This window comes from Schistocerca nitens, chromosome 4 (genome assembly GCF_023898315.1).
Source record: "Schistocerca nitens isolate TAMUIC-IGC-003100 chromosome 4, iqSchNite1.1, whole genome shotgun sequence".
Taxonomy (NCBI): Eukaryota; Metazoa; Arthropoda; class Insecta; order Orthoptera; family Acrididae; genus Schistocerca; species Schistocerca nitens.
In genome coordinates this window covers 171659572-171672607 of record NC_064617.1, presented here as the reverse complement: position 1 = coordinate 171672607, position 13036 = coordinate 171659572, and the positions used below count along the sequence as shown (strand labels likewise).

The window sequence follows — 13036 nt, the reverse complement described above, 5'->3', positions numbered from 1 at the left end:
ACTCTATCTTTACTTCTCACATTGCCCCCCCCCCTTTCTCCAATCAGCTCAGGATAGAAACTGGCACAATGCTTACCACCACCACCACTATCATCATCGTGATCATCATCTTGAACAGTTTCCAGCTCCAGACTGGGTACTCACCTCTTTTTTCAATACACTCCTCCATGTCTTTCAACCATCTTACCAACGTACTACATTTGACCTCCAGGTCTCTCTGAGGCCTTGCCCTTTCATCTTCATTTCCCCCCACCCACAGCTGGTTGAAGACTAATTGGGATGCCAAGCTGAGAGGGTGCCAGGCTGAGAGGGGTACTAGAGGGGTTCCTAATGCAGAATTTGTACACAGGGTGTATCGAATTAGTAGCAAAAGTAACCCATTTCCACACTCACTAAATTTAGGTTTATTCTTAAAGGCCTTGGCAAGAGACCAAGAAATGGCAACTAATATATGAGGGAGTGAGGGAGGGAAGTGAAGGAAAGAGAGGCAGTGTCATAAAATGATATGTAATTCATGTGGGAAAATGGGAGGGGCATCGATTGATATGCTACTTGTGTGAAAAAAATGTTCTTGGATTGGCCCTGCCCCTATCCTCACAACAGATGGGTCCCTGTCACCTTGGGCTCTGAGAAGCCTGTGTTATATCCACCAATTAACACACACGTGTGAACAAAAAAGTTTTTGAAACTTCCTGGCAGATTAAAACTATGTGCCGGACCGAGACTCAAACTCGGGACCTTTGCCTTTCGTGGGCAAGTGCTCTACCAACTGAGCTACCCAGGCATGACTCATGCCCCATCCTCACAGCTTTACTTCTGCCAGTACCTTGCCTCCTACCTTCCACACTTTACAGAAGCTATCCTTAGTTGGTAGAGCACTTGCCCGTGAAGACATGGCACCTGGACATTCCAGCTGCATCGAAGTATCTGCCAGGCGGCAGTCCACGGCAGGTCGAAAGATGCCCGATTCCCTTTCTTCCAGCTATTTAAACAGTGGCTCCAGTCTTCCTCCACTGATTCTGGAGTGATGATTGGCAGCCGTTGGCGATCCCTGACTGGTGGATGGTGATATCATAGTGTGACCATCCACACCGGAAAAAGGCTCTTGGGTGTGTGTAGTTCGTGGCTGATTGAATGTTTGGCGGGAACACATCTAGCGCTGGCTGGCAGAACACGCCGGCACTAAGTTGCTGGCACCGCTTAACTCTGCTGCAGTAGCCGACCGTTGCGTTTGTGTGGCTGTGTGCGCTACGGCAGCCTGCCCTGTATTTTACCTCCCCTTACTGATCCCGCTTTCCTCCCTGATGAAGCAATTAATAGTTTTAAAAGTTAGTTTAGTTTTGTGTACTTTTACGTGCATGTGCTGGCAGTGCTAAAAATTTTTCCTTGTGAACGTAAGTTGTGGCCAGCAATTATCTCTCATAGACTTATAGTTTTCTCAAAGGAATTTTCCTTTTCATACACTGAACATCTGAGAAAATCATAACAAGTGATTAAAATGATCTTTGCCTGATTATATACGTGCAAGAGATCACTGGAGCATAGATGCCACACCATTTCAAATACTTCTGAATGATGTAAAATAATTTTGCAGACTTCAATTACACACTGACAAAGCATCACTGCATTAAAAATTTGTACTGCATAGACCACTTGCCTTAAGGGGCCACAGAGATCTAAACCTAAGGAATTGAGACTGTGGAAAAATGCAGGTCATGGAATTGTTTCTTTCCTATCCATTTGTCTGCATGGTAGATATTAAGCACTTCATCTTGAATGATGTGACTAAAAATTGCTTCAACGTGTACAAACCACAAGCTTTATATTATCTGCAGGCCCACATGCTTTAACAAGTCTGGAAAAGTGTTCTCAGTGGAGTCCTTGTAGATAGTACCTGTAAGACATGCTGGGAGAATATGTAGACTTATCAGGCAGTACCTACAGTTCAACTGCTGTTGTTGTCTAGCTTGAATAGTTCTACAAAGTTTTCATCAAACTACAGATGTTGGTTGTGAACTGTAGCAATGCCACAGCACAGAGACTGTTTCAATTTGAGAGAAGGAATAGTTCCTGTGGTCACTATAATGTTTTTATTCACACATAATGTATTCTGATAAGCTGAAAACTACTACAGGCAGACCAAACTGATCAAACTCAAAGACTGCAAAATATTTAAATTAAACATATTATTGCGTAGCAGGAATTTGAATGTTTTTAAAGTCAACTGTGGGTTTTCATTCCTTTCAGATGACTTCAAAATCATCTCTGAATGCTGTACACAACCCTGATGGAATAATTTGCAAACTGAGCCATCAAAGATTTTTTGTGAGTTGTCCAGCTTTATTATTAATTTATTATCAGGTCTCTAGTGCTAAAAAATAGGTTAATTATATTAAATGCCACTGTGCACTTTGTAATTAGTCTAATCTTGTCTCTCTTCACTCCTTATGGGAGTGATAAGTAGCCAGCTGTAGTGTATTTGTAGATTCCGTAATTAGTAATCATTCTTCAAATTCTGCACGTAGGCTTTCAAAAAATAGTCACTAAATATTTGTGCAGATTTTTTTTCAGACACAACCTCATTATAGGCAACTGTATCATCTGCAAAAAGCCTGAAGTTGCATTGAATATTTTATGCCATGCCATTAATATAAAACATGAACAGTACGAGTCCTGCCTCTTACCTGGGGCATATCTGAAGTACTTCTACAACTGTCAATAAAGTTCCACCAAAGGTAACATATTGAATCTTTCCAACCAAGAAATGCTCAATCCTATCACAGATTTCAGTTTTGGAATTCACGATGGAGATCATTCTGTCTGAGATATCACATTAGGTTTGAGCTTACAATATGTTATCAGATTCCACAAAAATCTGATGTTCATGATGCTGGACTTTTGTTGACCGATTTCTGCTATGATTTTCTGGGAGGGTGAAACTGTGCTCTCTTCTATGTGCACAAGGTATAAGAGGACAGTGCATTGGTGGAGCTGTTGTTTGTACTTAGATGATTCACAATGGAAGGTTCTTGATGTGATTATGGCTGCACGTTGGGAACACAGAATGGTAGTTGGAGCTAGATGCATGGGACATTTCACTTCAGAAAGTATTATTCCAAGATCCACAATGTCAGTAGTGTGCTGAGAATACCTAAGTTCAGGCATTAGCTCTCACAAAGGGTAACTCAGTAATCTACAACCTTTACTTAACGAATGAGTGTAGCAGCATTTGCATAGAGTGTCAGAGCTTACAAATGGGCAATGGTACATGAAATAACTGCAGAAATCAATATGAGACATATGACAAATGTGACAGTGCCATGAAATTTGGCATTAATGGACTATCACAGCAGACGACCAACGCGAGTGTCTTTGCTAACAGCACGACATCATCTGCAGCGCCTCTCCTGGGCTCATGACCACATTGGTTGAACCCTAGATGACTGGAAACTGTGACCTGGTCAGATGAGTCCTGATTTCAGATGGGAAGAGCTGATGATAGGGTTCAAGTTGGCAACAAGGCACTGCTCAAGCTGGTGATGGCTTCATACTGGTGTGGGCTGTGTTTACTGGCATGGACTGGATCCTGCAACTGAACTGAACAATGACTGGAAATGGTTATGTTTGACTACCTGGAGACCACTTACAGCCATTTATGGACTTAATGTTCCCAAACAATGACATCATGTCACTGGGCCATAATTGTTTGTGATTAGTTTGAAAAACATTCTGGACAGGTCAAGAAAATGATTTGGCCACCCATATTGCCTGACATGAATCCCATTAAATTTTTTGTGACATAATAAAGAGGTCAGTTCATGCACAACATCCTGTACCATCAACACTTTCACAATTATGGATGTCTACATAAACAGCTAGGTGCATGAAACGTAACAGTCCATTGAAACCCATTTAAAACAAGTATTTTTCGATCCAGTTTGAAATAAACAGGAATCACTGATGTAAACAAGGGGCAGTGGTATAGATAAACCTATACTTACAAAATTGATACCATAAAACTGTTTACTGAATTTTTGTTGTGTTGATGTGTATAGGTCCTGTAATTGGTAGGAATATTTAGAATTAATGTAATTTGGTGAAATCTGGAACAGATGATCGAGTGCATTAGTCAAAGTCATTTTTTTTTTTAAACTGAGATGGATTTGTGTTAAAACAGTATCTAAATCAAGACTGTGATATTTAAACAAAAAACCAGCTGTGAGAATCAAAATTGATTAGAAAATTAAAATGTAATTAGCGAAAATGTTATAAGTGGCGTGTAAACAGTGGGAGACTTGGAAATATATACACTGATGGGAACATTTTCTGAACCATGTGTCTTTTGCAGTTCATAAAAATGGTAAAAGTATTGTTAATATTTCATATTTGTGTATTCACACACTCCTAAAATGTTAAATACTTAAAAATCGATAAATGTATTTGCTCTGTTAGAGCCAGTGAAACTGCTGAAATATGTCATTAGTTTTAAGGCAACAGTTTTAATTGCAATTTTATTAAAAAAACCTTTATAGCAATACTGAGGATTGTTCGGGTTTATATATAAAGGGCCAGCCATGTTGGCATGGGAGAGCAGTGTCTTAGAAGATATTTTGCGAGAAGCACATAATTGCTTAAGTAAGATGTACATCAGTGTTGTAAGCATGTTAGTATAATTATGACGTGATTTAGAATAAAGGTTCTGAAACATAATGTTTGCCTTGATCATACATGGTGTAAAAACCATGTTGCAGTTGACATCATGAGTTTGTGGCAGCAGCAGATATAAAGCAAATGGATGAGTACACCCTACAAAATTATATGCTTTGTTAATAATAATTTCATGTGCAGTATTTCTGCAGGGGACTTCTAACAACTTGTGTCCATGCTACATCAAGTTGCTACACTACATCATGCAAAAGGAGGTACAACATGACAATAGGAGGTATCCCATAACTTTCATTGCCTCAGTATATATTACGGTTAAGAGAGGAACTAACTCATCTGCAAATTCTGTGTAAAATCTCACAGGGATTCCATCAGGTTCTGAAGCCTTCTTTAATCTTAGCAGTTTCAGCTGTTTCTCAACACTGTTGACACTACTATCACCTGACTTTGCACTGATGCGAGAGTTAAACTGCAATTGTACCCCTGGATCTTCCTTGGTAAAGGAACATTTGAAAATTGAGTTCAGCATTATTGATGTTGTTTTGTTGTTAACTGCCATCCATTAGCTGTCTGGACACTAACTTTGGTGCCACTGGCAGCCTTTACCATATGATCACAATTTATTCAGATTTTATGAGAGATCTACAATAGTTGTTAAGGCATCACATATTGCCTTTTCACAGCAAATGTGTTTGAGTTAACATCTCTCCATCTAGAGCATTATGATTTGTTCCACACTTATTGTGCGGTAGTCGCTGTTTCAACATAAATGTCTTTACGGTGCCTGTATACCAAGAAGTTTCCCTCCCAACCTGAATCATTCTACTAAGTACATATCTGTCCAGTGTTTGGTCAACTATTCTTCTAAACTTGAGTCTCAGTTTCTTTATGTGGCCCTGTTCAGCCAAATATTTCAAATTCACCCTTGAGATATTACAGAAGGAAGACAGAGCTGCATTAATCTCATGAGTGAACGAGTGTGCTAATGCTATACAACCCCTATCTTTACCTCAGGTGAATGTTTGCCACACTCTCATTTTGAACCATGTGTTACTCTTGAAATCATGTCTAGGACTCATAAACTTAAAATAGACATCCAATAATGGTATTGCAAGCTTTTTCTTACGGTCTCAGCACTGAGGGCACATCATGAAATTACTCAAAGACATTGCTACATGGTGTGAACAAAAATTACCTTTTATTCATCTATCCAGTTCTCAGAATTTAAATGTGAAGCAACTATATGTAAATTGCAAACCCACATAGGCCAAATGTATGTTTCTGTAAATCATATTCTTTTTTCATTATGTTGTCTTTGCATCAGGGTGAGCAAATCACTGCACAAACATATTTTTAATGACTTAAGAATGTAAGGATTTCAAAAATAGTTTAATGGGACCATGCAGAATATATATTTTGCATATTTTCATTTAATGATGTCGTATGGACTAATGTCCTGGGGTAACTCATCTTTATGTCCTGCAGTAACTCATCTTTAAAAGAGGGTCTTCATAGCTCAAAAATGTGCAATAACAATAATGTGTGGTGACCACCTATGATCATCTTGTAGAGATCTGTTTAAGGAGTTTGGCATTCTGACTAATGCTTCACAGAATATTTGTTAACTGATGATGTGTGTTGCAAATAATCCACTACAGTTCAAAAGGAACACTGATGTACATAATCACAATACTAGAAGCAAAAAAGTCATTAATTACTCCATAATAAGGTTGCCTTTAGCACAAAAATGGGTGCACAACATTCCAGCTAAAAGTTTTGATCACTTACCCACTGATATAAAATGTCTTACAGACACCAAAGTAAAATTTGCAAATAAACAGATGAAGTTTGTCCTTAATAGTTTCTCCTGTTCTGTAGAAGAATTTCTATTATTGTAATGTGTAAAAGGTGTTGGGTAGGAATTACTAACTCACATCTGTATATTAATAATAATAATAAACTTATAAATATTTGGCTTGTAACCATATTTACAAGTGAATTGACTCATTCCACATTGAGAAATACAAGCAAAAACTTGTGCAGATTGGTGTCCCACTTCAGTATCCTACCTAAAGACATGGCAGCAGGGTATGACTGCGCGTGTACATGTAGATGTATGCATGTGCAGCTGTTTATCTCTCCCCCCCCCCCCCCCCCCCCCCCACACACACACACACATTGAATGTAATTTTAGCAATTTCAAATTCAAGATCACTTTATTGAACCAAAGAACAATATATAAAGCAGTGTGATAAAAAACAAATATCAAGGATATGCTCTGTGGCCTTCCATGTTAGTAATCCAAAAGTATCCATTATCCATAAAGAATGTTTCATGATCTTGTTGGTAACAGTAAAATGAATGAGTTTTAAGTAACACTGTATGTAAATCCAAGCAGTAAATAGCTTTCAAAAACAATGGGAAAACTGGGATGGAATAATAACTGTTTGAAAAGTAACAATATTATGAAAAGGATAGTTGCTACTTACAATTTTTCATTGTTTAACAATTTGAAAAGGATTGATATGGGAGGTGTTGATGTGTTGAGTGATAGACAGGCACAAGGAAAAAGAGTGCTAAGATGTCATTCAGCTACTGGACTAAGACTTTCATCAGATGAACACAACAAAACTCACACACAAAATATTTCTAGCCTTATTTTTCATTGTGCCTGTCTTCTATTCAACACTTCCACTATCTGGTGAGTAGCCATCAATCCCTTCCATATTGTTCTTACTTCATCTTGGACTTTCCATTGTTTGATTTGGTCCAAAGGACTTAATCCAGTACCTGAATTATACGTAGCCGTCTTTTTCATTATGCCCGTCTACCACTCAGTGCCTCCTCTATGTGGCTCTCTACCTTTTCATATTGTTGGCTTACAAATTACCACACATGATAATGTTTTATATCTTACCTTTTTCTGTAATGCATCAATCATCTCATCTTTTTTGGTTAACTCATCTTGTTTTTTCATGAATTCTTTCAGTGGTATAAGTATTTGCTCTTTGTCACTTCCACTTGCAGGAACTCTTACTATCTCACCTAAAATGTATAAAAGTACTATGAGCTTTCAGAACATTGTTCATTGTCTTAATGACAAGTAGTTTGAATTCAGTTCACACAAATTATCAGCTGTTGTGGAACCCCTGCAAGATGGGAGTGTGGCAAAGTTGTTCCCCATTGTGAATATACGGGAGGAGATTCACAGTTGTAACATTTCTTAATAACCTGCAACAGCATAGTCTTGATTACAGTGAGCATGTGTCATTCAATAGTAAAAGTCATACAAGTTGAAAAAACATATTGCTAATGAAATTTCATTACATATGAAGAAAGGAGGAAAACAAAAACACATTCTTATGCATCCTGATTTGTGAATCTACAATTATTCAGAAATAAATGTAAGTTTAAGTATGTTTGTGTGCCCTCACATTCCCATGCATTTCAGTATCAGAGCACTTTCATTTCTAAATGCCCCACATATCTGTGTATTGCATGATTCAATCAGCCACCCAAATGGAGGCCCACCAGTGATGTCACTGCGGAGGGAGGAGATCCCCCCCCAAGAGGGATAATAGCCAATAAAATTTTATTAAATAATTTTTCCATTCATAATGTACAGCTGTAGCTGGCTTGGGCATACTGTGGTGAAAGATGCTGGCCGGAAGACCATTTTCGGCACATTCCTGCCACGTGCTCCTCGGTCAGACGCTAGTCCCACGGGTTGGTTGCGCTGACGAGGGTACGCCACTAGCAAGGCCCGTTGGTGGAATCAACCCTCCAATCAAAGACTAGTCGTGTGATCATGTGGGGACGCGGCCGGGAGCGATGAGGGTGGCTTGGAAACAGCTCCGTGCTCTCTTAGCTTCAGACCTCGGCCCCGAGTAGTCGCTCCTCTAGCCTCTGCCTCTCTCCTCAAACCTCCTGATAAACAGACAGCAACCCCTCTTGGGGCAGCTCAGCCCTTCGTAGGCACTCATGTACCATCATTACATGAATAAACAGGGTCCATTCCAGCTTGATTACTTTTAATTATCACAACGCCCACCGCTCCTGACCTCTATCCTGATGAACGAGTGGCATCAGAAGTGGGATGCGACCCACCTTACGGTTGTAAAATAACCTCATCAGTTGAGTATGAGTACGACAAAGGGGCCGAGGCTGAGCAAGTAAAGGAAACTAGACCAAATGTGGCAAGGCTGCAGCGTGCCATGTGCGTACTAGCTAGCCGGTTGCCTGTGTTGCCGAATGTGCGTGGCTGCGCACTAGTGCACCACAAGCACGACGCAGTTCGCCGTCGGACATGAGCCAAGGAGGGTCTGCGATACAGTCACACTCGCTGACACCGCCACCGCCGCTGTCCGTGCCATCACCTGCCGCCTGCTGCCCCCGCACGTGATCAATGCACCTGCCAACGCTCGTCGACACCGCTACCATCTGTCGTCTGCACGCCACCAAATAATGTAAGTCGCTAGCGACACTACGGTGGTCGCGATGCCCACACTATTTTAACATGCAGACCACCAGGCAGCAATTGGAGGTAGGAGCAGCCAGAGAGGATAAAGATCCCCTCTCGGCACTGCAGACCCAGATAAATCAATTAATTTTAACTAATGCAGAGCTTAAGCAACAGATAGATGATCTTCAAATGGTGTCTCCACAATCTAATGTTGCTACCCAAGTGCTAGTGGAGGAATAGCCGAAGCAGGTGACTCCACCACTCACTAGTGCAGAATCACCTGTGGCAGTAGCCACTTCTACTTTGGTGCAGAGCTTTCCAGCAGTAGCATTTATTCTGGCGTTCGCTGGAAAGCCGCACGAGAATATTCAAACGCTTGTCCAGAATATCCAGGACATTAGAAAGCTTTGCGGTTGGCCAAATGAATTTCTCTTAAGCATGATGAAAATGAAACTCACCGGTGAAGCACGGAATTATCTGCAGTTGGTTGAGAGCTTGAAAAATGCCCCTACCTTCCAGTTCCTTTCAACAGGGTTGATTGAAATGTATACAGACAAACGTGGTACTAGTTACTATTGCGACTTGCTTTACACCCTTAAGCAAAAAACGGGTGAGGATTTAGAAGCATTCGTGGACAAGATTAGAAGCGTCGCATGCCACACATACACACTAAGTGCCAATTCTGCTTGTAATGAGGTTCTGTTGGAAGAAGCAGAATGTTGTGTGATAGACGTATTTATTCGTGGCATAAACCCTCAAATAGGGGGCGAATCAAGGTAGCTTCCCCCTGCATCTTACACGAAGCCATGCAATTAGTGCTCTTGACAGAGGAGGCGAGCCGATTTGTGGCCGTCTCTGCGTGGCAAAGCGAGCCCCAACGTGTCATTTCGAATGACACTAAGTGTGGGTGCTGTAATAGACAAGGACATGTGGCAGAGCAATGTCACGTGCCATATTGTCATCGGTGCAGGAACATGGGTCACCAAAGTGTGCATTGTCCTAATAGTAGGCCACAACCGCCTGCAAATTCCAGGTGAAATGCAAACCACCCACAGAATTCAGGAAACAGCCGCAGGGCAGGAAGTGCCACCCCTCCCAGCCCCCGCTAAAAATAATGACCCCACTAACTTATAAGGGAATCACGCAGGTGGGAAGGGTGGTTGTCGATGGTGTTAGAGGCCACAAACCAATACGCATGCTAAATGACACAGGTGCACAGATCAGCTAGTCATTTTTATTGAAGAGAGATAAAAGAACATTGCAACTGCCGTGGTACCATATCAGTGGTATTGGTCCCGGCATAGTGAAACCTGATGGCAGCTGTTGCGTTGAGTTCATGTTGGACTCCACAGAATATGCTTTTACGATGGAGGTTGTACGGAACAGATGCATGTATTACGACATCATCCTGGGAAGTGACTTTCTGCGTCATTTCCAAGGAGTTATTGACTATAGGTTAAATACCATCCAACTCGGCGACAACGTGCACTGTTTTGGACGTGACTGCACGTTGCGGGTGAGCAAAGCTGGGAAAAAAGGATCCGTTTCCCAAGTTTCGGAGTCTCCCATAACGATGCTAAAAGCCGATAATCCCGTGGAGATACCAGAAGGCACAGGAAAGATCCTTTGGGTGCCTGTTGGGATATGTGAATCTGAAGAGGTTCATTTCTTGGTACATCCACTCTGCCAGAATGAAACTCTTGACCAGATTCAGGTCCATGTAAAACGTAGCCTGTGCAAAGCGCAGCAAGTACAGAAAGAAAACTGCGTACCCGTGTGTTTAGACACAAGCAAGCTTTAATACCACATGGTACAGTATTAGACAGCTTACAAGTTATCACAGAAGATGAGTTGCCAATGAAAGCCCCTTCTCTGAAAAAGAAAAAGAAAAAGAAAAAGACTGCTGCCACCTTTCAACACCTTTTGACAATCATGTAACATCTGACAGATAAGTTTAAAGCTAAGCTTAGTCACCTATCACTGCATGAACAAAAGCTAATAAATGAAATACTGAATGAGTATTCATGGTTGTTCGAGAACAGGAAATATTTACCAGCAACAGATCTAATCCAACATGAGATTCCAACTGGAAATGCTAGGCCAATAGCTCAGAAAGGGTACCAAATTCCCTACCATCTCCAGTCAGTGGTAGAGGAAACTATACAACAGCAACTAGAAGCAGGAATAATACAACCCTCTTCTAGTGCGTGGTTTAGCTCAATTGTAGTCGTTCCAAAGAAATCTATAGATGGAGAAAAATCCTATTGCCTCTGTGGAGACATGTGAGCAATAAACAAGGTTACTACCCCAGACCATTATCCATTACCCCGTATCCAAGACACACTCGATCGTCTGGGCAATTGCCAGTACTTTACAACATTAGACATGCGCAGTGGGTATCATCAAATTCCAATTGCTCCTCAAGATCGAGCTAAGACAGCTTTTGTAGTTCCTGGTGGCTTATATGAATTCTTAAGGATGCCTTTCGGGCTTCGCAACACGCCAGAAACCTTTCAGCGATTTGCAGATCTGCTATTATGTGGGTTGAAACCTACTATGTGCCTTGTATATCTTGATGATATAATTATATTTTCAAAAGCCACATCTACGCAGTGTACTGTTGCAATTTCAAAATGCTAATTTAAGCTTAAAATTAGAAAAATTTTCTTTTGTTCAATCACAAGTGCAGTATTTAGGTCATGTCATCAGTTCCAGCGGAGTCAAGCCAGATCCACGACTAACTGAAGCAGTAGACACTTTTCCTCTTCCAACAAATTTAAAGGAATTACAATCCTTCCTTGGTCTTGCAAATTATTACCGCCATTTTGTTAAAGATTATGCTACTATTACCAAACCTCTTACTAAATTGTTGAAAAAGGATACTCCTTTTGTGTGGCCGGATGAATGTTCATCCGCCTTTTAACCTACCTAACCTAACCTAACATAACCTAACCTAACCTTCACCTGTACTTATTTACCCAGACTTCACTGAACCTTTTATTTTATCTTGTGACGTATCTGATTTTGCTGTAGGATGTGTCCTAAGCCAAGTGCAAGATGGTGAGGAAAAACCCGTTGGGTATGCCTCTTGTCAACTGAAGAAAGCAGACACTAATTACAGTACTACAGAAAAGGAATTGCTTGCCCTTCTTTTTGGAATTAATTATTTTAGATGTCACCTTTATGGTCGCAAGTTTACAGTTCTTACCGATCACTCTGCTCTGCAGTGGTTATTGAATCTTAAGGACCCTAGCAGCAAACTTAGGTGCTGGGCCATGAAATTGTCAGAATATGATTTTGAAGTTTGGCACAAGCCTCGTCGGTTGCATCAAAATGCTGATGCGTTACGTAGAAAAGTGCGTGTCATTCAATCGGATGAGGTATCAATTGAAGAGTTAAAAGAAGCCCAGCAGGTGGACGTTCAATGTCAAAGATACGCCACCTTGCCAGAATTTGAAGTAATAGACGACCTTTTGTATCGAAAAACTCCCCATGGAAATCGTTTGGTAATACTGGAATGCTTGCAGCAGCGTATGATACAATACAAGCATGTGACAGTGGAAAACGCGCTACGAATGCTCGAATTGAGACACATTATTGGTAGCAGTACCGACAACGTGACGTAGACAGGTATGTAAGATCTTGCCTGCCATGTGCACAACGAGCACAAAATAGGCATCCGTGAGTGCCACTGCAAACACTTCCTCGGGCATCTTCACCCTTCAAAATTCTTGATTTAGATATCCTAGGTACTTTTCCACAGTCGCAAAAAGGTAAAAAATACATTTTGTCTGTTATTGATCACTTTTCACGTTATCTAATTTTGGATCCCCTCGCCAACATGACAGCTGAAACTGTGGCGAGAGAGTTTGTAAATCAGGTGATACTACCTTTTGGAAGTCCCAATGC

The 13036-nt window shown here is 40.9% G+C and overlaps 1 protein-coding gene across 3 annotated transcripts in view; it reads right to left on the bottom strand.

Moving 5' to 3' along the window:
* The window catches only part of LOC126252082 (uncharacterized), a 48679-nt gene extending 35989 nt beyond the window's left edge, over positions 1-12690 (bottom strand). For 2 of the 3 annotated variants that reach the window (XM_049952936.1, XM_049952937.1), the window contains exons 1-2: positions 12570-12690; positions 7583-7710 (exon numbers count right to left, since the gene is read on the bottom strand). In XM_049952936.1, coding sequence (XP_049808893.1) covers positions 7583-7710; positions 12570-12678 — 237 coding nt within the window. In that variant the 5' untranslated portion in view covers positions 12679-12690. Of the gene's footprint in view, positions 1-7582; positions 7711-12335; positions 12534-12569 lie in introns of those variants that run through there. The other variant, XR_007545827.1, reaches the window with a different exon arrangement.
* Positions 12691-13036: the final 346 nt, after the last annotated feature.